Below are 25000 nucleotides of genomic sequence, written 5' to 3'. Positions count from 1 at the left end.
CTTTGACCTTATCCCTACCTTGTGAGAGGTACAGAGACTATTTCCAATAAGTTAGAAAAATAAATTTTAATGAAGGGTCATCATAATTCAACTCTATCAGACCAAAAAGCTCAATACCTGCGGTGAAGATACAGATCTATTGTATTAGAACTCCAAAAATCACCCAGATGAAGCATATAAATGTTTGTTCCTGGAAAATCCAGCATATAATATTTTTTATATACAACCTTAAGAGTGAGCCAATTACAAGAAACCCAGTGTATGGAAAATGAACTGGATCAGAAACTCCACGCAGAAAAAGTAACTTTCTTTAATACAATACTTCAGAAACAATACATGGATTAAACTTGATATTTATGTTCTTCTTATCATAATTTAATTAATAAAAGAACTGCTATTAAAGTTTGAAAACAATGCAAGTGATGCAAAAAAGGTTCTCCAAGAATAAACAGTTTTCAAGTGCAAAGACTTTAAGCATCATTTGCACAATACAAGTTTCATAATAGTGAAATAAAATCGAAGCATAGACAAGTGAAAGACATCTGAAGATGTAATAATTTATTAATCAAGGTACAACAGATTAAGACAGTTTATTCAAAATAGCACAACGTAATATCCATGCATTATCACCTCATGAAATAAAATGTACATTGGTGGAACCAAACCTAAAAGCTCAAATGTACCTGGAAGGATGTAAGTGTCTATAATAACAGCTTCAATTACACTGTTCAAAGATAAAAACTTTTTCTCATATATGGAGTCAATGGTGACAGTATTAGGAAGCTTTGCCCTCTTGTGTTTCTTCTTCAACTGAAGAATACATTCTGACTGTTTCTTTGGAGCTCCACTCTTATTCAATTCATTCCAAGCCTGCATATCATTATTGTTAAATCCCTAAAACATTTGAACTTCAAAATACAACTTCAACCTAGCATATAACTTACAGAACGAAAAAAAAGGTATTCCCAAAAAAGAGTGACAACTTCCAGGTTACGAGCACAACCACATTTAGTTTCCGATCTGAATTCAAAAATCATTTTCTTAATCCCCTGTCCAATTCATGTGATGCACTCCTCATTAGTGTGTCCCAAAAAAAAGTATAGCTTTCTATACTCAGAAAGTATTTGACTTCAAACTTTTCACTTAAGCCATGACGTGATATTTATAATCATTTGTTTGTTTTGAGTACAAAATGTCACAAGTCCAAATCATGTCAGCCATACCTGTTATAGCTCCTTTGAACAGCAATAATGGATCAATTGAGATAACTTCAAATTGGACATAATTTTTTTGTTTTTATCAATTTATTCTAGTATATGCATACAAAATGTAGTAGAGTTAAGCCCTCTTAAACCTACAAGCTTGAATTTTTTTTCTTAGATAAATTAGGATAAAATAGATTCTCAAGTAACTTGCACAACAATTGATGAGTAGGTCAGTTCAAAAGAAATGTTAATCAATAAAATGGAGGGAGTGATATTCCCAAACAAAAATTACATATTTATAAGGAATAGTGACATTCTTGACAGAGAGTAAGCAAATTACTGATCACAAAGTTACTACCGCAAAAAATCAAAAAATACAAATAAATTTATCATTAAACAAAATTCACCAAAACTGGCAGTAATGAACCTGAAAGAGATCAGAGAGGAGAATGGCGGAGGTAACTCCAGAGGAATAAGCAATGCAAGTCTTGAGAATCCTTGAAACAATCCATCTCCAACTAGGTCCCTTCGAATCATCTCCGTTACCGTCACTATCGGGAGATAGAAGAGACTTAGCGTATTCAATGAATTGAAGAAATGGATCTTCTTCCTCTTCTACTGCTACTTCTCTTTCTCCTCCGCCATTCCACTGGCAGCGCTCAACTTCCATGGCTGACGCCTCATTGTCCGTCATGCCTGATGTGAAATAGAGCTTCTCCGGTAAGCTTTTGAAGCGAAACCCTAATTTTTTATGTGAAAATGGCGGATTCTTTATATATAAGGGGATAACTCTAGCGCGGGAAAGTTCTGCAGATAGTAGTTGGGTCTTGTGGGGATGTTCTCCAAATTCCAACTCAGCATGCTCCATATGTGGGGTGTGTTTGGCATGAAAGGAAAATTTTCATAATAATTTGTGGCTCAAATTTGAATAAATTTTAAATTTTAAATCACAATTTAAAGTTTCAAATTCTCCTATTCAAAAAGTAGAACTTAAAATTTCAAGTTATGACTTCAAATTTTTAAAATATAAATTGACCCATAAATTTAAATTTTTTAAAAATATTAATAATCATATTCGATGAGAAAAAATTGTATATTAAGAATAACTAGGTATTACTATTATTCATTTATTTGACTATGAAGCTTTTAGCATTATGTCTACTTGAAATTTAATAAAGATATATAATTAAAAACATTTATTTTTATATCATCAAAATAAATATGAAAATATTTGAAGTAAGTGCAAAATCGTTATCACCTCAACTTTGCTTTAAAAATCAAACTACCAACCTTCACCATAGCAAATAGCGGTCGAGGAAGACTGAGGATTGAGGACGTTGATCATGAATTTGAGTTTACAAAGGACACACAAATGGATACTACCTCTACAACATCTATGTAATATCTCAGGAAAACAAACAGACTTGGACTTTTCAGCAATAGAAACAGGTGAACCACGGAGAGGTTCACGAGCTGTGATCAAGACCACGGTCTGTCACCCTCATCGTGGTTCACACCCACCCAGAAATGGTGGACCACGGAGCTTTTCATGGGTCGTGTACCACCACACGAGCCGTGAAAAGGCTCGTGGGAGACAGGCAGAACAAACCAAACTCAGGCACCGCCCACCACGGGTTGTGGTCTCGATGACGGGCCGTGGATGTGTCCCTCGTCTTGAGGAAGTAGACCCTAGCCCCAAGTGAAGAACCATGGTGACCTTCACGGTCTGTGGTCCTTCACACGATCCATGAAATGAACCGTACATGGGAGTATCTGAAATTGGTAAGCTCAGGCTAGCAACGACGACCCACACGACAGACCATGGTTCCATCAACAGTCCGTCAATGGCTCCCCGGATGGGCCTCATCATTTATTAAGTTGGGATCGTTTTGGTCTTTCCCCCTATGCATTGGGCATTAAACTACATCGTTTTACACCTAAATTACGTTATTTTACTTAGTTTAGGCCTAATAATCTAGTCAAAACCTAACCAAAATCATTATTCACCAAAATTCATCGAATATAGAGCAAAAAGAAGGGAAAGTCGACCAGCCTATCAAGTACAAGTAGAAGGTTTTCTTCAGTTCCAACCCCGAAATTGAAGGATCTCTCTATAGATTTCATCACTAGGTATGTGAGATTTCACTAGTGGGTTCCTTTCATCCACTAGGTCCCTAGAACTCAGTCAAATTCTTAATTCTCTATATCTTGTTTAGACCTAGGGTTTGTAAAACCTTGGATAGTATTCATAATCGAAATATTATGTTTTCTTGGAAAGTTTGCTTAGTTCCTTGTATGAAACTAAGAACCCTAGTTGGGTAGATTTTCTTATTTCATGAAGTATACTTGCTAGATTAGTTAAATAGATAAACATGCTCTAGTTTTCAAATGTTACATTGTCAGTTCCTAAATGTTGCATTCTCAAATTTGTATGTCAGAACGTTGAGTTATCCAGTATTTCGGTTATGTTATGTCATATACATTTCCAGCTGAGAGTAGGCTTACATCGAGTTGGACTAGGGTTCAGTGTACCCTCATAGTCCCATAATTACGTGCCCCTGAAGGAGCATAAGTCCTCTCTGTTGGGCATCAAATTTAGTGATCACGCTAGTCATGCCTTTATATCCCTAGCAAGGTATATTGGGTCCTCTTGATGAGGTGTATACGTCGGACTCCACGTTTAGCTCACCTGGTTTTATGTTGATTAATAGTAGCTCCCACAGTCAAACTTTTAGTGCATTTGACCAAGTTTTTAACATATATTTCAGCATTTAGTTATGTTAAGTCATGATACACACTTGGTCATTGCATTCAGTGTAGCTTTTCAATCAGTGATTATTTCCTTATTCAGCTTATATCGTTGCTCAGTTATGATTTGTGCAGTATATATATTTTGTTTTTCTTATTATCTATATATTGCATGCTCAGTACATTCAAGTATCGACGCATGCTCTGCGCTACATCCTTTCATGATGTAGGTTCAGGTACTCAGCATTCAAACCGCGCTTAGATCGATCCTCGATCTATACTCAGCAACTACAGTGGTCAATCCTCATACTTCGAGGAGAATATACATGCTTTAATTTCAGTTTCAGTTCTATTAGAGTTAGTCGGGGAGCATGTCCCAGCAACTTGACTCAATTAGACGTTTTTCAAACATAGTAATAGTAACAACTTGACTTGTTAAGTTTGATCTTTTCAATTGTTATTAAACTCTTAGTATGTTTTATACATTCAAACTAGTTGGACATTCTCCATTCTCATTTATCTACTATTTTAGATTCCGTATAGTTCTTGTTTATTTAGTTATATTTCACTATGTTTATGATATGCAGAAATATGGTTAGCTTGGGGTCACTCATGATTCTAGGTCCCGTGTTACGTCATGGGGAAAGCCTTGGGGCATGAAAATCTACCCAACAAACAACTTCACCTAAGATAGAGCCGAGATGGAAATGGGCATTTTCATGGAAGCCAACGAAAATAGGTGTTTTCTCAACAGCATAGAGCTTAAAGTTGAGGCACCTATGTTGTTTTGTGGAATCAATCGTAGATCGTAAGGCAGAGTTGAACGCTAAATCTGAATAAAATGAGATAGAAATGGAAGAAGATCTAGACAAGCTTTCAGCTAAAACAATGACTGAAGAGATACTGAAGTGCCAAGACAACAGATGGAAAAGAGGAAAGCGACTTGGGGCATAAACTGGTCTATTTGCAAAAAATGAACGGCGGGTATAACCCTCCATTTTATCTATCTGGTTGTCATTAATGGTAAAACCAACAGTGGTGGTGGAGAGTAGCGAGACAATGGATCAGAAAAAGGAGTGAACAAATGTTGTTATTCTACACACTATGGGAGAAACACCATCGTTTTGTTGAGAAAACGCAAACTAACACAAAAATCTATATGGTCAAAAATTGTAATAAAAATGGGAAAATAATGACACCAAGAATTTTATGTGGAAACTCTTCAAAGTAAGGAGAAAGTTACAGATCAAGAGGAACAATTGATATCACTGTAAGGAATTTTACAATGTAGAGTCACGAGTATAATACTTAAAGTGACTACTACACACTCAAAAAGAATAACATTCTTTTGATTTACCACTTTACTAAAATACATCTCACACTCTATTTTTCTTCAAAGATTAATTTCTTTTGTGTCTATGGTATACCTCACTTTGCTCTCAAAATGATCTCTTTTTTCTGTACCTTGATGGTTCTACGAATGGTTAAGAGTGCTCTATTTATAGAAGGAATTTTTTTTTGCATATTGATGTCATCAATGACATCAATAAGGAGCAAAAATTCAAAATGACATTTGTTTACATTTGCAGCTACTGTTACTTTTTAACAATTGCTTGCAACAATTGAGTATTAAAATTTGACTAATAAGAAACAGGGGATGGACCCCCCCCCCCCTTTCAGTACCATGCACTAGGAGGAGATATTTTCATCTTTTTTAGAGATAACTCATACCCACAAGTTCTTTGCATAACTCAAACTTGTCTTTCGACATCACCTTGGTCAACATATCTGTAGGATTTTCACTTGTGTGAATCGTTTTAGGTGAAGTGATTCATTCTCCATTTGCTCATGAATCCAATAATATGAGACATAAATGTATTTTGTCCTTGCATGGTACATGGAGTTCATGCTGAAGTCTACTGCACTATGACTCACAATAGACATACTTAATCTGTTGCAACCCAAGTTCTTGAAGAAATTACTTGAGCCATATCATCTCTTTGCTGGCTGTAGTAGCCACGTATACTCAAATTCAGTTGTCATTAGTGCAACACACTTCTGCAACTTCAAATGCCATGATATAGCTCCCACTTCAAAAGTAAATAAATATCGAGTAGTGGATTTTCCATTATCAAGGTCACCTGCTATATCAACATTTGTATAGCCCTTCAAGAGTGGATCTTATGCACCAAAACACAAGCTTTCATCTGAGTCTCCTCTAAGATAACCGAGTATCCACTTCACAACTTTCCAATGCTCTTTTTCGAGATTGTCGAGAAATCTGCTGACAACACCAACTGCATGAAAAATATTAGGTCTAGCACATACCATTACATACATTAGACTTTCGATGATGGAGGAATATGAATATTTGGTCATGTTCTTTTTTTCCTCTGTAGTTGTAGGACACATTTTCTTGCTTAACTTCATATGACCAACAATAGGTGTGCTAACAGGCTTAACATTCTTCATATAGAAGTACTCTAGTACACGTTCAATGTACTTCTTCTGTGACAAATGAATTTTCATTTCATCTTTGAGACGAGTAATTCTCATGTCCAAAAATTTCTTGGCATGATCCAAGTCTTTCATAGCAAAAGACTTACACAACTCTTTCTTCATATCAACTCGTCAATCTTGAAAGTATTTTTGTCCACAATCAACAAGTCATTCACATACACCAAAAGGATGATAAAATCATCGTCTTGATTTTTTTGTACAAATACACAATGATCTGAAGAAGTATTCTTATAGCCTTGGTCCCCCACAATAGATTCAAACTTCTTGTACCACTATCCAGGAGCTTGTGTTAGGCCATGGAGACTCTTTCTAAGTTTACGCAGATACCATTTACTTTGAAGCCATCAGGTTGTTCCATATAAATCTCTCTTATAAGTCATCATGAAGGAAAGTCATCTTCACATCCATCTGCTCAATCTCTAAATTAAGGCTAGTAGCCAAATCTGTAACTGTACGAATGGAGGAAATTTTCACGATAGTAGAAAACATTTTGTCAAAGTCAATACCCTTCCTTCGACCAAATTCATTAACAACCAATCTAGCTTTGTACCCGACCTTCAAGTTGTGTTCTTTCACTTTAACTTTGAACACTCTCTTGTTCTTATAATCTCTCATGCCTTTGGTTAATTTTACCAACGTGTGGTTGTCATGCATACATCTTGCATCCATTGATCCTTATGCTCATCTTCCACGGCCTCTTCATGACATTCAGACTCTACCCCCCGTCAATGAGTAACACATACTCATTAGGTAAGTAACGAGAGGAAGGAACTCATTGTCTTGTGGACCTCCTAAGCGGAATATTTGATTCGTCCACAAGTTCGTGAGTAGAAGGATCATCAATAACAACATCATTTTTATTATCAACATCAACATGTTAATTCGATACATGATTATGACATCACCATGATCATCAAGTCCAACAACATCATGCACACTTGTGTGAGGAACTCCATCAAGATGAACTATGCCATCAAAACTTGAAGATTCTAGCTTCTCCACTTTGTCAATATCTTCAATGGTTTGATTCTCCAGGAAAACAATATCATGGGTCGTATGTGCTCTTACAAGCCGTAGGTAGGAACCATAGGTGAAAAGGTAAATGTTTTCCAAAAAGTCAAGTTCAAGTAACTTTTTTTACGGTTTACCAAAATGATTCGTTAGTCAATATATGAGTCATAGATATGTCTCATAGATGAGTCTCAGACTTAGCAAAATTTTGAAGGTCTAAGTTGGGAATGAAGGATGACATGTATGGGCCGTAGGAAGACCAGCAGACCGTACATGAGATCCATCGAAAGAGGGTAAAATTTTAGGTCCCAATACTTGACCTACAGATCATCCTAGACCCTACTTAAGCCTGTTTACGCCAAATATCTAATTACTCTAGATCATTCTTCAAATTTCCCCAAATCCCTTCAAGTTCTTTTCCAATATTTCTCTCTTTGAAGCTTGAAGAAGAAGGTTAGGGTTCCAAGGTCAAGTCTCTGAATTCACCGTTAATTTAGAGATTTTGGCATCAAGGTATGATAGTATTCACCTATGGAGTCCTTTCCTCCATAGGGTTCCTTCTAGACTGACCGTCTCACCCTCACCTCAGAGATTAATTCTCCAATTTTACAAGTTAGAATCTCCAATTGAAATTAGGATTTTATTCAATCTCATGGGTTCTTTTCAATTATGATCTAATTGATTATTTTATATATTTTTATGCATGAACTGAAATAATTACATGTTTTTAAGTTGAATTCACTTGAACTCATGCATGATCCATGATTTCTAGAATTGATCAAGCTTTTAAATCATGAAAGATAAATTTATGAAGATATGCATGATCTTTATGAAAGTGATAAAAATGATTTATGGTTTCTTTGAGATTAAAACATCGATTTTTTTGTTATTGTGAAAGGATTTCTCACTTACTACTCATAACATGAGTGTGAAAGGATTTCCTAACATAAAGGATTCATTATTCATAAGGTTGAAAGGTTTTCTCAACTAAGATGAATCAAGATTAAATGAGACAAGCAGCAATTACCCATGTCCCATAATGATAAGACAAGTTAAGATAATGGATATTCCGTGATATTTATGCTTAGCAGCGGGTGGACAATGGTGATTACCCATGTCCCACAACTATGTGCCACCATAGATTGTCCGGATAGACATTACCTAGTTGATCCACCTTAGCTAGAAATTCATGGTTCTTAGCTTAACAGGTAAAAACATTTCTTTTTGTTGTGGGATAGACACTGAATTCCATGTTATATCTCACATGGTCAATGTCAGTTAAAGGTAAATCTCCCACAATAAAGAACTAAGGTTAATTTCTAAAAGTATCTCAAATGACTTTTTTAAAGATATTTAACTTGCATTGACCATGATTATGACTTATGTTTTCTATTATGATTTAGTTTGGTCAATGCATGTCATGTAAAGTTCCTTTTTAGTATGATTTCATAATTCTTATGCATTCTTGGTACCTTGCATGTACTAAAGCATACTTCAGCTTACATTGTTTCACTAATGTATGGTCCAACACTCCCATACTCGTAGCTAGTGATCCCATATAGAGATTGAAGATTGGTGAGTCCTCATGTTCCAAGGACCGAGATTCATTTATTGCTTTCATGTCTTTTCCTTTCGAATATTGTATGTGATGTATGAGTTGTGTTCCGATCACTCCATTGATATAACAGATGGGTTTGAGACTTATGTTAGACTTCTGCTACTTTTGTCAAACTCTTATATTTGAAAAACTACTTTTGAACTCTTTGGGTTAAGTGGCTTGTATAGGGCCTCTCGGGGTCTTATACGCCATGTCACGTCTAGGATGTTCTTTAGGTCGTGACAACTCTGAAATTCAAAGATGGGGGTATTTTATGGAGCCTGAAGAATTCAATCTGAAATTAATTTTACAGTGAAGCTGGATTCTTTTTAAGATTAGGAAAAAATTGGTTAGCATGGAGGATGCATGTATCCATAAAAAAATGATAAAGAAGTCTAGCAAACATTTAAAACCCTTGCATTAATCCTAAAGTGTGTTGATTTTTTTCTGTTTATGTAGACGAAGCTCCAAATCAGTGGTTTATGCATAGTACAAATTTCGGTAAGGAAGACTTCAAATGCGCTAGATTTGGTAAATCCTGAGGGTGCAGGTATTCTTAACAAAATGGATATAATTGCTATCTAGCATTTAAAAGGCTATTATATTTACATTTGCTAATATGAAGGATATTAAGTAGTTATTGTGCAAGTGTAAGGGACTGTGGAAGTCGAAATATCGGTAGAATGTATCGAAATGTTTTTAAATCTTGTGGTCTTAACTCTTATACATGTCGTGGGAAAGTCAACATTCTTTTTGAAGCAGATTAAAAGGAAAGTAAGACAAACAAATTAAAACGAAGGGAATAACATTTACATAGTTCTAAGCGGACTAAGAGTGTGTGAGAAATACTGATATCCCTATCTGTCTATGGTATATTAACACCGTCTAATTCTAAATTCTTAGAACTGCAGGCACCTCCAACTCGTGCCAAATCACTGAGGTTGGGCCGAAGGAAGAGCTGCAATGACTCAGTTGGTTTAGACAAAGGGATGGGAACTTATGAATGAGGAACTCGCCACAGTCTTGAAGTTAACAATGAAAATGATGTCTTCGGTTCTAGAAATATGAAAGATTGCATAAATATTCAGAATGCTAACAACGAAGCCAATCATGTTGGGGAGGCAAATGAGTCATAAATGACTAAGATGTGTGAAGAAATGAATGTGGACACTACCGTTCATTCTTGAGCCTTTTGTGAGTCTTCTAATTTAATGAGATTAACAACTTCTCCATTCTTGGTTTTGCTGTAATGATTGTGCATGCTTTTGACAGCTTTTAGAACTGCAGTCGAAGATGGTAGTATGCCTAAGCAGGAAAAGTAGTAGCTACTTCACAAGAGAGGTGGGCGAAAATTGGCAAGTCATGAGGATGTGGGTATCATGTAGAAAAAGGGAAGTTTTCAGAATCTATATAACATGTTAAAGCATCATAGTAATTGAAAAGTGTGTTGGCGATGGAGTGTTATTCAGGATTATGGATGGGGGAAGGGTAGTGATGTTAAGACTTAGAGGTTAGTCTAACGGAGTTCACGGGGGAAAGTAAAAGCATTCAAGTGTGGTATTCAACTATCTAGCTTAATGTAACCATTGTTTTAAGCGCCAACGCGATGCCTTTAAGCAAAACTGTATTTGACCGTCCTGATCTAATGCAAGTAAGAACTTCCTATGGGTTTCAGCTTTTTTTGGTTTACGCCTTTTCTCTTGCAATATAATTAACTTGTTATTTGCAAGTATGTGAATAAATTAAGCAAAACTTCTCCAAGGTGATAAAAGCAGCAAGCAAATTGCTTTCTTGTGATGAAAAAGTACTGAAATAAGATGCTTTGAGATCACACTAGTTAAGTGAAATGAATGATGAGATTCTTATTTGTTTATATGTAAAAAAATTAACCTCAATTCTACTATTGTCCACATGCATGATATATAACTAATTTGTTTATCTGTTTACTTTCTTGAATAATAACGCAGACCATATAGAGATTCAGTCTCAGAAAATAAGACTTGTGCTAACCATAAGCAGTGCAGCTATAACATTGAACATGCTTCACTCGCAGGGAAGCAATAATGAAGGCACTAAGAATAACAGAGGTACAAGCTACAAGTGTTTTCTTTTTCACCCCCAGTCTAGGAGGATTATTAGTACTTCCATGTACCATCCACATGACTCGAACACCCAACCTACCTGTTGGAAATGGAGGTGCTGTACAAGCTAAGCAAGCTTCATGGTCAATTATAAACTCTCTTCATTATTGCTAATCCTGACAAGAAACATCTAAACAAAAACAAAAGCACAACGGTAGAACTAAGCAACTATCTACCTTGTGGATTTACAATTTGTGAGAAGACAGTGCCCGTGCTGTCCTCCACCGACTCCTTACCTTCTTCTGCAACCGTTAACAACTCTTTATGCATAGCATAGGCATCATTAGCTTTCTGTTCCGCCACCATTTTTGGTTCATCAGGATCACTTTGCAACTGAAGGCAGTACTCAAGATTCCACAGCACTGAACCCATTGAAGGACGATCAGTTCCGTGATCAGACAAACAACTCACTGCTGTATCGATGAATTGCTTCAGACATTCTTCTATAATCTCCCCTTTAATATGTGGATCCATAAGTTCCTTGGTAGTATTTTTCCTATGGCAGTGTAATGCCCAATCTGCTAGACTGACTTGTTCCTTTGGAAGACTAGCATTTAGAGCTGGCCTTCCGGACAATACTTCAAATAGGACAACCCCAAAAGAGTAGACATCAGACTTTTCTGTCAGTTGCTGTCTTCTGAAATACTCTGGATCCAAGTATCCAAAACTTCCTTTCACCATTGTACTAACATGAGTTTGTTGGAGATTAGGTCCGGTTTTCGAAAGCCCGAAATCAGAAACTTTCGCCACCCACTTGTCATCCACCAAAATGTTTGTAGTTTTCACATCCCTATGGATGATAGTGTACCTTGCACCAGTGTGAAGATAGTGAAGACCTCTGGCTGCACCAATACAAATATCCAACCTTTGCTTCCATGACAAGGGTGGCTTGTTGTGCTTGTAAAGGTGCTCTCTCAATGTCCCATTAGCCATGTAATCATAGACTAATATCATCTCATCATTCTCTTCACAAGCCCCAATCAGTGAGACTAAATGTCTATGTCTAAGTTTTGAAAGCAATTCTATCTCAGTTTGGAACTCATGAAGACCTTGTTCAGAAGAAGGGTTTGCTCTCTTAATAGCAACCATAGTCCCTCCATCAATCTCTCCTCTATATACTTTACCAAATCCTCCAACTCCAATAACTCGTGACTCGTCAAAATTCTTTGTACCTTGTTTTATCTCAGCTAAGGTGAAGTACCTACAAAGGCCTCCACCAATGTTGGAAATGTGACTACTGCCACTGCTTTTACCTGAGATAGTTGTTCTAGTTTCTGTACTCCTAGAACTATAAATAGGTAACCAACCACCTCTGCTAGACTTATTCCCTCCATTGTTTATATTCTTTCGTCGCTTGACACAAGCAAGTACAACAACAACGATACTAAGTCCAGCTGTCATTCCTGCCACCGAACCAACTATTATGCCTTTCTTACTAGTTTTGTTTGATGCAAATGCTGGTTTTGACTGAGAATCAGTGTCTGCAGCTGCTAGGGGTGGTGATGGCACAGGATTAGGCCCTGCCAAATTCCCCTTTGTATCGTTGATCTTAAAAATCTCTAATCCATTGAGGATTGCATCATAAAACTGGGCCTTCGTCTCATCAGTAGGATGTAAAGCTACCCACATATCATCATCACCAGTTTGATATATTACAAAGTCCTTGTATGCTGGCACATTTTGAGCAGAAGACCACCCAACCACATCAGCTTCTTCTAAAGCAGTCTGATTATTAAGAAATACCTTAAACACCCTCTGATTCATCCTTTTCATTTGAAAATCACAGAAATGTAACCTCACAAGATAAGTAAAATTTGTATCAACTTGGAAGATCCAAGTCAGATTATAATTCCTATTAACATCAGCATTTGGCCCCATCGTTCGTGCTGTCCTATAAACATCCTCTGGAGCAATGTAATTAGGTAAATTAGAAGGATATGAAATTTTCATACTATTATTAGCTGCAGACGTGATACCAAAAGATGCGCCAAACAAATATGGCGCGTCATCATACCATATTCTCCCTAAGCCCGAGTCATTATTAGCTGGAATGTACTGTCCACCAACATTTAACCTGAACATAGTTTGCATAGAAGAAGCTTGTGTTTCCGTAGTCTGATCTGAGAACCCCACCATAGGCGCGGGTTCAAATATTTCAGGCATTGAAACAATCTCAATCCCATTGATAAACGCAAATGAGTCATTATACGCGGAAGAAGGGGCAAATGTTATGTTAAGTGTAGAAGTTTGGAGAGGGACAAGAGTGAATTCTCTTATGATATAAGCCTGTGTTAGTGCTTGTGCTGTGATTGAAGCACTAAAGTTGTTTAGAAGAGTAAAACCCGCAATATTTACAGAAAAGAATGAACTGGAACAATTGAAATTGTCATAGGAAGAAGGATAAAAATGAAGTCTAATCCAATGGCGAGATTTCGGAGAAACAGGGAAGGAATAAGTGGTTTGATTCTTGAAAATTCTAGCAGTCATATAAGGAATATCAGAAATCAATGAAGGGTCTTGATATTGAGCTTTAAATGTGATTGAATTACCAGAAGATGAAGGGAAATATGTAGAATCTGGACTCCAAATCCTTCCATCTGCATCTGTGGCATTACTTGTAGCTCCACAAGACAAAACAAAAGAATAAGAATTTGTAACATTTGTTAATGAATATACCTTGCTTAAGAGGGAACAGAATGTGGTTATGATAACCAAAAATGTGTAAAATTTCATTGTTGATTATCAAAGTACATGCAATAGATAGATATTCAACATATAATGGCTACTTTATTAGCCATTAAGTTTAACAAAGTCTCACACCTTTAATGCATTTCATCCATGGATAAGGGATAAAAAGCATAGAAAAATGGAGATTGAAAACTAAGATTTCTTTTTTTCCTATAATGAAATCTTTCTTCTTTTGTTACTTTGTGTTTTTCTTTGAATGAGTATTTGGATTGAGAAACGTTACATACGGTAAGTTAGTGGTAAGAGATGTTTAGGTAACATTTCCCTCTATATTTATTGATCTATTAAATAGGGGCCATTAAATTTTATTAATTTAGTCACACTTTTTCTTTTTCCTAATCGAGTGGTAGTCCCTAAAATTTACACTAATTTTGACTTAGACATTTTAATTAGATTTATGTCACACTTTTTTTTTGCCTAATCGAGTGGTAGTCCCTAAAATTTACACTAATTTTCACTTAAACATTTTAATTAGATTTATGTCATTTTAGACACCTCATGTCATGCTTTGGTGTGTCATTTTGATATATATATATATATATATACTAGTCTCAGAACACGTCCGTTGCACGTGTATTCCATGTTATTTTTTTTATATTCATTATAACAATTAGAATTTTACATATACATGCATGTAACGAATAACAAAATGCGACAATTACAAATAAAATTATAAAATTGTGACAAAATCAAATGAGAAATCTTATTTTAATGTATAAATTTATCAACAAACTGTAAGTTTAGAACTTTAGATAGTAATTAGCCAATTTGCATTATATATAGTCATAAAAGATTAACTTTAGCCTAAATAAAAATACAATTAAAAGAATCATAAATTTATGGAAAATCAAATTAAAGAAGTTTAATCACAATAACATCAAATGAGAAATCTTATTTTAATGTATAAAATTTATCAAAAAACTGTAAATTTAGAACTTTTGATAGTAATTAGCCAATTTGCATTATATATAGTCACAAAAGATTAACTTTAGCCTAAGTAAAAATACAATTAAAACAATCAGAAATTTATGGAAAATCAAATTAAAAAAGTTTAATAGAGAGAAAACACATATACAAAATAAACAAAGAAAAAAACATGCGACAACATACACATTCTTTTGAAGGCTCTAGTCATAACATTAAGTATATAGAAAAAGAAATACAAAATCACTATACATTTTTTTCAAATTTTTGTAGACACTTCTCCCATAAACAATTATGGGAGAAGTGTCTACAAAAATGCCTAATATTTATTTATGAATATTGTCTTTCAACTTTTTGACTTTAACCATTTTTTTTAATATTTAGTGTGGCATATAGAATGATTACTATTTATAAATAAATATTTTATAATATTTTGATTTAACACAGGATAGAATGATAATTCAATTTTATACTCTGTTATTTGAATCTTTTTTTACCCTTCAACCAAAAACAAGCTCCGTAGGAAAAAAATGGGCAAATACAATGAGAACTTATCACACGGTGTAATATAACATTAAAAGATTGAAGAGAAGACACCATATCAGAAAGAAAATTTATACATTAGGATTGTTTCATATATAGCCAAAAAGAACATACACAATGAAATTAATTTTATACTATGACAAAAAATCAAAGAAACATAAAAAATATTATGAACAACATATATCAAAATTGTAGTGCACCTTACTTTTTTTTTCTATTAATATACCGACATATTATTTAAATATAACAAAAAATCATTTAATATAGAAGAAATAATAGTATAATTAACAAAACTAAACCAGAAAGCAACAAGGAAAAAATTGTTAGCTAAATTTTGACTTACTCTTTCAATAATACGTTCATCTAAATGACAAAATAGCACTTCCAAATGTATTAGAACCATATTGTGCCATCATATAGTTTCATGCAATAGAGAAGACCAAGAAAATTTTCGAAAAAAGGGTTGGAATATGAATTCTTGTACTTTTGAATGCTCTTGATTTGTGTTGTTATTTTCTTTCTCCATGTCTTAAATATCTATACATTTTAATAATATGTGGAAGATGAAAATAATTCAAGTTAATTAGAAAGGCTAAAGTAACATATGTAAGTTCAAAAGAGTCATCTTTTCATTTACCATATTCATTGTAATTAATGTAAGTTAAGTGATGCATGAATAAATAGGAGTAATAGAAAGACTTAAGAAAATCTCATCCTTTGTTTTACTAATTGAAAGTGTCATTAATTGGATAAATTAAAACTTTCTCCCTAACTTTAAATACTTAAGAAAATTAATAGAAGGATATGATACATACATATCATTGTGTAATTAAAATATTTATATTTAATTAAATAATAAATTAAATTTTAATTTTGNTATATATAAAATCAGCCAAATATGTAAGATGTGTGTAACACATTCGCCAATAATGTGTCAAAATGATGAATTAAACAAAGACATGTGGTATATATATTGAAAATATTTTTTAAATAATGAATTTTGATTTTTTTTTAAAAAAGGTCAATGACTTAGTGACAGGTGACAATATTTATCCAAATAATTTTTTTTTTTAAAATTGACCACGTACAAGCCCATCCTACGTTGTCTTCTCCACCAACCCCCACCCCTCATCCTCACCCCTTCCCCCACCAGATTGTCTTCTCCACAGTCCACAACCCCTTACGCCTCCCACACTCAAAGCATCTTCTACACCACCTCCAACCCCCTAACCCAACCTCTCCCCAATTCAGATTGTCTTTCTCCAATATACTTTAATTTCATAGTAATTTAACTGTTTAAAAAGAATTATTTTCCCAAAAGCACAATTTCTTTGCAAAAATTGATTCGTCTAACTTATAACGTCAAATAAAATCAAATTATTCAAATTTAAACAAAGAGTTTCCTAAAATAATTTTCTAGATTTTCTTTTTAAAAAATATATTTTGATTTTTTTCAAAACATTTCAAGGAGGAAGAATCGCAAAAAAATAAGAAATGTCGTTTGAGCTTCAATCTCTTGGTGTTATGACACTATTAGATCTATTTCTTCATGGAAGGAGTTTAAGTTTAGAAAATGGTGATTAAATTGGAGAAGAAGAAGAGAAAAATATAATGAAAATAGGTTATGCGTAAGTGCTCCACACGCTGGTAAGGAATGTATCACACTCACTATGTCATGTCAGCAAAAAGTATCAAAATGATACAGCGGGACATGACATGAGGTGTCTAAATTGAAAAAAGTCTAATTTTTGTGTCTAAGTGAAAAATTAGTGTCAACTTTAGGGGGCCACCGATGGATTATGTTTTTTATTTTTGAGATAAATATTAATCTCCTGCTAGGTCATTCAAAAAGTTATCAAGTCGAAAGGTGATACCTCTGATTACTTGGTAATGACGTGACACCTGATTTATTAAATATCAAACTCAATCAATTTGATCTAGTACTCAACCTGTAAAATCTCTTTATATGTTGAACAATTATTGAGAAATTTCAAAATTATAGTATTTTTATCGGTAATTGATTTTTTGGTCAGTTAAATTCATTTAGGGCCTGTTTCGAAGAACATCCTGATAATTAAATTTGGTGTAACTGAGTGTAATTACTCTTTTTATCCTGTTTGGTTGGACAGGTAATTACTTGGTCAACATGTAATTGGTGTAATTGACAGGGGGTAATTACACTCTTCTGGCTGTGAATTGCTGGTAATTGCATGGTGTAATTACCAGCTGATTACTTTATAATATTATTTTTTTTCAATTTAATTTTTTTTACTTCTATTATTTTAAGTTATTTTTTTATTCTAAAAAAAATTCTAAAAGTGTATTTTTTTTATTTTATATTATTATATTTTATTTTATTCTAGTTCTCAACCTTATTCATGTGATTCTATGCAATTTTTTCGTATCATGTTTTTTGTGTCATGCTTATTTTCTCATTAGCATAATTCTATTAGTATTCTATTTTTTAAATTAAAATAGAATTTATTGTTAAGTAGGTTATAGACTTACGTTTTTTTTTAAAAAATGATAAATAAATAAATGAGATTTAATATGTTGAAATTTACGATAAAAATATTATGTTAAATTTTTTGTTTTTGAATTTACAACTTATGTTATATTTCAATTTCATTTGTTTTAGTAATATTGAATTTGCATTGTAAGTCATATTTTAATTAGACCCGATAGATTATTTTTTGTCAAATATTTTAATAATTTATGACATTTTATTTATATATTAATCTTTTCATCAAACATGCATTTCACAATGTTAGTAGAAACTACATACTTTTAGTTTTTGTGATCAATTCAATCAAAATATATTAATTTGCAAAATATAAATCAATCATTTTTCCATAACATTGTTAAGAATATATGTTTATTATTTAATATATTTTCAAAAAATAATATATATCTTAAATATTTAATTTAATATCATTTATATACTTTCTTATTTGTCTAGTATAAAATTTAAATAATTAATTTTATTTTCAAAATTTAAAATAATATTGTGATTGCTATTGTGCATCCAAACAGAACATAAGTAATTACACCCATGATATCCAAACATGACATATGTAATCACAGTGTAATTACACTATGACAACCAAACATGTCAGTGTAATTACTAGGCTGATAATTACTACCCTACTAATTACACCAATTCCAATTAGCAGGTGACTTCCAAACAAACCGTTAAAAGTATAGTGTGATTTTTCAAATTTTGTTGCAGGAAAAAAATGATTATTTAAGCTAGATAACTCATTTTAAATTAGATAGTTTTTTCTACCTTTTTGATTTAGCAACTCTAAAATATATGTACAATGTACATCACTTAAATGTTCGCAAACAATTTTGTTGCGAAAAAATCACGAAACTAACACGTGTAGGGTTCATAACAGTTGGATTAATTTATCGTTTTATTATTTATTTATTATAAAGTATTTGTATTATAATGAATGTCTATCATGTGGAGTCCTTTTAGGATATGGTTAAGAGTCCTACTTGGGGACCGAGTTAGATTTTCCATATAAATAGAGGTCTCCTCTTTGTTGACATCCAATTTTGACCCTCGACAATATAAATTAACTCCCAAGCTTCATTAATTTCGAACGACTGAAAATAATTAGTTTTATAAAATCAGAAATGTTTTTCAAGTCTTTTTAAAGTAACTTTAGTAGATTTTAATTGTAAATAATGAATATGCTTTATCTAATTAGTCTTATTTTATAAATATTTGAAAATGACCGCAAAAAAGGTTTTAATTTTAGTAAGTATTTTAGATGAGTACAAATTATCCTTATATTTTTGAACTATTAGTCCCCAAGAATTAATTATTTTACTTTTGTTAAGATTAAGAAGCTTGTGAATTGGTTAATTAATTCATCCTATCTAATTAAATTTTGGGCCTTTTATCAACAAAATTCCCAGAAAATCCCAGCCCACCGGTTTTATTTAAAGAAGCCCCAACACTTTGACCCACTCCAATATACTAATTAAACTCAATTCCATTTCCAACAATTCCTAAATTCCCGAGCCCACTTTTTGCGCAATGCTACACCTTAATACTTATTTGGGCCTTTGTTTTCTTTCTTTTAGCTGCTTTTAATTGCTCTCTTTCCATCCCATTCTCCGTTTTCCAATCCAAACATTTCAAAATTAGTCCCAGCCCAATCAAATTAAAACCCCGACCCGGCCCCATTATTTTCTTCTTTACAAGAAAAATCCACAGACACAAATTTCTCAGAAAGAGAGCACACCTCTAGTTCCCCAACGAGTCCAACGCGTGAAATGCAAGAAGAACGCTTGCCTGGAAAAAATCAACATTCAGTTTCTTCGTCGTCTTCCTCAATATGCCCGTACGATCTTGTGCAGGCTTTTTCATATTTTTAGCTACGTGAATCGTCCTTGCAGAGCGAGATGAGGACACGTCGCCCATCCAGTACAAAGGATCGATCACGTTCCTCCATCTCACTTTAAATCTGTTCGAATTCATTTGGAATCAGGAGAATATTCGGTTCGGATAAGATTTTGGTTTGTTTTGAATTCAAAATAGGCCTAAAGGGCTGATCTGTTTTCATCGATATCTCCTCAAGTTGGAGCCCTAAATCCACCTCCTATATATTCTCATGTTCTTCTTCAGGGAAGGAGGAGGGTTTTTTTTGTCTTGGGGTTTTAGGACGGAGAACAGAGTGAAAGTTTTTTAAGGTTGAAGGAGATTCTTAAAGAGGGGAAAAACTTGGGAAGGTTTCTTTTCTTTATCTTTCGGGAAAGGGGAGACGTGTTTCCAGATCCAAGACAAAGTATAATATTAGCCTTTGAAGGAATACTCAACCAGTTCGGTTTACAACTAAAAAACATGTTTTTTTCGTGTCGTCGTCCTTCGTCTGCACCATCGTGTGGGTAGAGTTGCTGTTCTTTTGCTCGTCGTCCCGTTCACTGCGTCACAAAAGGTAAAGATTCCTCCTCGATTCCAACTCGTTTAAGGATGCCTCCCTCTTGCAAAATGATGGTCTATGTTTCTTTAAATGCTTCTTTTACACTTGGTCTATTATGGATGTCGTAGATCTAGTCGTTTTCGTTTGTTTCAATATATTGTAATCTAAAGCTCGGAATGCATTTTTTCATTGTCAGTTTTAAGTTTTTTTTTAAAAACTCTTTTGAATCGAAAATCCGGTCCACTTCTCATTCTCGCATTTATGTTCCTTGTTTTGTCTGCTGGCTCGTGTTTCTTCTGATTTGGTGGTGGTTCGATATGGCTGCTAATATAAGGCTGCCTCTTTATCAACCTTTATAATTAATATGTATGGATTGCTCATTTACTTTTATGATGGGTCGGATAAATTGCTTTCCTGAAGATTTTTCTTTCTTTTTGTTTTGTTCTTTTTCTTTTACTGCCAATATGACGTGCTGAATCGTATCTCGTGTTCAAGCTATTTTATTTTTACTCAAAAGTATGCATATTTGTGGTTTGAATCTGTATAGAATCTAGGTCCTTCGTTCTGCTCTCTCTCTTTTTCGAATTTGGGTTCCGTTTGAAGTTTGATCGTTAAAAGATACATTATATGAAACGACTTTGCTCTTTTAATTCATTAACAGTTTGGGGTTTGATCGGTATTTTCTAGCTTTTTTTTACCCGTTTCACAACTTTACTACGTTATGATTATAGTTTAGTTTGGGCCATGTTAGAAGTGGGTGAATCTCTCAGCCTTGTTTCCTCTGTAAATCTAGATGAGTAAGAAGATGGATTTTGCACTTTATCTGGAGTTTTCATATATGTAAGAATAAAATAAAATAGAATGATTTGTCCATGTATGTCACATTATTAAAATGAAATGTTTTGATATGATGTCATCTCTGGAATATAAATTCTCCCAACCGCTATTCCTTGTAATGAACGTGTGATTTGCTACTGGCATTAGTTATAGGTCGTCATTCGTCACTCTATTTTGATTTGCTAGACCGTAACTGTTCCATTTGCATTATTTCACTGTGGGTCTTTTATCTATCTATTTATCATGTTTAATGTCATTTCTTGCTATAGAATAATACACATGCCATGCTTTATTTAGTGTAAACTGCTTATTTCTTTTATCTGTCAAATTCTGTTCATTTGATTTTCCTGTTGATTTTGAATTTTGTGCTAAATCTGACCCTCCTAAATGAAAATTTGTTTCAAGTAAATCTCGTTTTGTTCAAAGTCACCTTATGTGTTTCATGGTTTCAAATATTAATTTTTACTATCATTTTGTTGCATGTGAAATACATTCGAGGTCATTATGGACCCCCACCTCCCCTCTCTTTGCATTTTCGGGAAAGCCATAAAGGCTTAATTTCTTTTATAAGCCAAGCCATAAAATCGACGGATAGGTCCCGAAGTTTAAAGAATTGAATAAAGTCGGAGAAGATGCATTAGAAGACCCATTTTTATTTTTTGCATTTCGTATTGTATTTCGGGCGTAAGCCCTTGTCGTCTTTTACTTTTTCTGTATTTACTTTGTATTATTATTTGCTTAGTCTAGGAAAAGTACGAAAGAAAGAAAATGGATCAAAAACCCAAAACAGGTGGGTCCAAATATTTGTCCAGGCGGACAGAAAACACGGATTCGGACCCAATTCTCCCTCTCTCCTTTTATTTTTCTTCTATTTGAATTGTCGATATTTGTTAGTTAGTTTTAAGTTAAGAAACTTCCAATCCCCGCAATACGCCATATCGTTTTAACGACTTGAAATTGAATTAAGTTTAAGTAGACTCAAAATAATAATTTTTGCAAGTTAGATATTTCACTTATATAAAAAGCTAAGCTTTCATTTCCCAAACAACTTTAAATAAATTTTTAGTTAAGTCTAGCCAATAGAGTTAGTTGTCGGATAACCGCATTAGCCGGATATTTTAGGTGCCTAACACCTTCCTAAAATATAAGTATGAATCCCCAAACCCCTTTAAGTTTTCAATTTAATTTTTCTAAGTCTTTTAAAAACAACATTTTTCTTGATTTTTCTCAAAAATTAAGTGGCGACTCTAAAAAAGTCGAAAACTCTCAAAACAAATATTTTCCCTTTTCTTAATAAAACAGAAATGGCGACTCCACTGGGGAGATTGAAGGATTCTAACCTTAAAACTAACGTTATTTGGCTATTTGTGATAAATTGTTTATTTGTTTAGTTTACCTTAGTTTTGAAATTATCTTATTTCCATGACATTCTTCCGCCAAACGGGAAGTAGTATGCATTAGGAAAATGAAAGTTACGTGGATTTCCACGACTTTCTTCAGAAATACACAAAAATTCATTTGGAAGTATCAAACAAATAGTTGGAATGCGGTCATACGACGTTGTTTGGTAGCTTCACTCGATGTTTGTCCGACTCGGGCAACCGTCAACTTGAAAACTATTCTAGTAAGCTTAGGCTAGAGCAAATTCAAAACCAAAATTAAGCATTAGCCTAAGACGGCTTAATACCCAAGGTGTATTAAGTCCATTTAGTAGAAAACCGCCAAAACCGTGTCTAAGGTCTTCGACCTCACGACACATCATTTTATGTGACATTTGAATGATGTACGTGTAATAATCAATTTGGGGGTGAATAAACCTAACTAGCTTCTTTTTTGTAGATATGGACCTTTTTCCAAAGTTTGACATGGTCATATCAGTGCCACCTCAACTCACGATGTGGTATAATAATCTGGACGGGGATCATAGAAGAACCCTCAACAAATACGTGGGTGCTCTGAAGGAATTAATCAACATAAATGGTTGGCCTAAACTGGTTGAGGTCCTTACTGGATATTGGGATAGCCAAAGAATGATGTTCCGATTCGGAACCGCCGAAATTACCTCGCTTTGGAGGAGATCAGAGATTGCATAGACACAGTAGGGACTGGTATAGAAAGGAAGGCAATAAAGCAAGAAGACATCTTCATCCCTAATAAGCCTTCCGTAGAAGATATTGTGGACTGGTTCGGGTTGGGAAAAGACTTTGCTTACTGGTGCCAAGAATCCCAAGTGGCATTCAGAGATCTTTATATCCGATTTGGACATGCAAGTTTCTATGCCACTTACAATCGAGAGTTCAAGATCTCCTACAGAGAATGGAATGAAATTCGTCCTCTAGCATTAGGTGTAGCGTTATTGGGAACAATGGTATTCCCACATGGTCCAAGTCTGAGCATCAATACCCAAATTATAATACTCGCACATACTTTGTTCAAAGTGTATGAGAACCAAGGGACAAAAAAGCACTATCCTATAGCTCCGGTCATCCTGTCCAATATGTATCGAGCCCTGAGAAAATGCAAAGAGGGACATCGATACTTCCAAGGATGAAACTTGCTCCTTCAGTGGTGGATCCTCAGCCATTTAGCGAAGGGTGTTGGGACTTGGGAGCTGCATACTCTTGACAATAAAAACACCCTTAAAGATTTGAATGACATGTTGTACTGGGTGAATATGGACAATCAGAGAACAAGGGGGAGATGGGCTCAGACTTTCTTCGAATTGAGAAAAGAAGATCTCCAATGGATGCTTAACCGTTTCATCTCCAAAGAAGTCATCGTGGAAGCCGCAGAAAGGTTGTGCTTCCTCTATTAGGTATTCGGGGAATTCACCCTTATGCACCCTTTCAAGTCTTGCGACAATTTGGGAGGAGACAAATTGTATCCAAAGAGGCGTACTATGGAGCTTATGTATACGATATTGGAGACGATAGAGTGCAAGACTGATATACCGTGGTTTCACGGTATTATTAATACTTTTTCCTTAAGTTTAGTGTGTCCAAACTCCTTTTTGTGCTAATTTTTATATAATTTTCTCCTTATTTGCAGGAAATCTGTCCAAAGATAAATGCGGAGGTTTTTGAGCGAAGAAATGCAGAAGAGACCACCTACGGAGCTTGTGACGGTCCATCATGCTTGTGACGGTCCGTAGGTGGCAGCGTAGTGCAGCTGCTGAAGGAAGATGGGGAAGTCTGACCAAGTGTGGGGTTACGGAAAGTGTGACGGACCGTCGTAGCCATAACGGTCCGTCCTGTAGGTTCGTCATGAAGATCAGAGAAGTAGCCCCAGTACCCATATTCCAAGAGTTCAAGTGTTTTGGAACGGAGACCCTCGACGGACCGTTGTGCTCGTAACGATCCGTCATACCTTCCGTCGAGGGTAATGAAGAGAGCAGTAGAAGAAATTTCATCAAGTATGGGACGACGGAGTCCATGACGGTCCGTTGTGACCACGACGATCCGTCGCGATGTCCGTCGATCCAGCCGCGTTTTTGACAGATTTCCAGCAAATAGAGTCCTTGTTTAATTAGGTTTTTATTTTCTATAAATAGTTTGAAAAACCTCGTTTTTGAGGTTAGACTCTGGATCATTGTTAGACCTTTGAATATTCGGAGACTCTTGATTATTTTGTAGACTCTTTGAGAGATTATTGATTTCTTGAGACTTTTATCATTGATTGTTGGTGACTTTTGCTGATTAATCAAGTGAACTTTCGGATTTTACTCTTTCTCATCGAAGTAAGTGCATGAATTCTTATATCACATATTTGAATATTGTAATTATGACTATGGGT

The 25000-nt window shown here is 34.5% G+C and overlaps 2 protein-coding genes across 3 annotated transcripts in view; both read right to left on the bottom strand.

Annotated features, from left to right (window-relative positions):
* The window catches only part of LOC107008441, a 10530-nt gene extending 8457 nt beyond the window's left edge, over window positions 1–2073 (bottom strand). For both annotated transcript variants that reach the window (XM_015207480.2, XM_027918217.1), the window contains exons 1-3: window positions 1633–2073; window positions 684–870; window positions 118–190 (exon numbers count right to left, since the gene is read on the bottom strand). In XM_015207480.2, the coding sequence (XP_015062966.1) occupies window positions 118–190; window positions 684–870; window positions 1633–2073 (701 nt within the window). The remainder of the gene's footprint in view (window positions 1–117; window positions 191–683; window positions 871–1632) is intronic.
* Window positions 2074–11065: 8992 nt separating this feature from the next.
* On the bottom strand, window positions 11066–14144 carry LOC107016245 (receptor-like protein kinase ANXUR1). Its single transcript, XM_015216735.2, has one exon. The coding sequence runs from the start codon at window positions 13953–13955 to the stop codon at window positions 11391–11393; it is 2565 nt and encodes an 854-aa protein (XP_015072221.1). The 5' UTR covers window positions 13956–14144; the 3' UTR covers window positions 11066–11390.
* Window positions 14145–25000: the final 10856 nt, after the last annotated feature.

Source organism: Solanum pennellii, chromosome 1, assembly GCF_001406875.1.
Source record: "Solanum pennellii chromosome 1, SPENNV200".
Lineage (NCBI taxonomy): Eukaryota > Viridiplantae > Streptophyta > Magnoliopsida > Solanales > Solanaceae > Solanum > Solanum pennellii.
The sequence above is the reverse complement of the archived record's forward strand: the minus strand, read 5'-3'. Positions and strand labels throughout refer to the sequence as shown.

What these genes read in the sequence shown, in the direction of transcription:
- LOC107016245 (XM_015216735.2), bottom strand. Translation starts at nt 13,955, where the DNA reads ATGAAATTTTACACATTTTTGGTTATCATAACCACATTCTGTTCCCTC.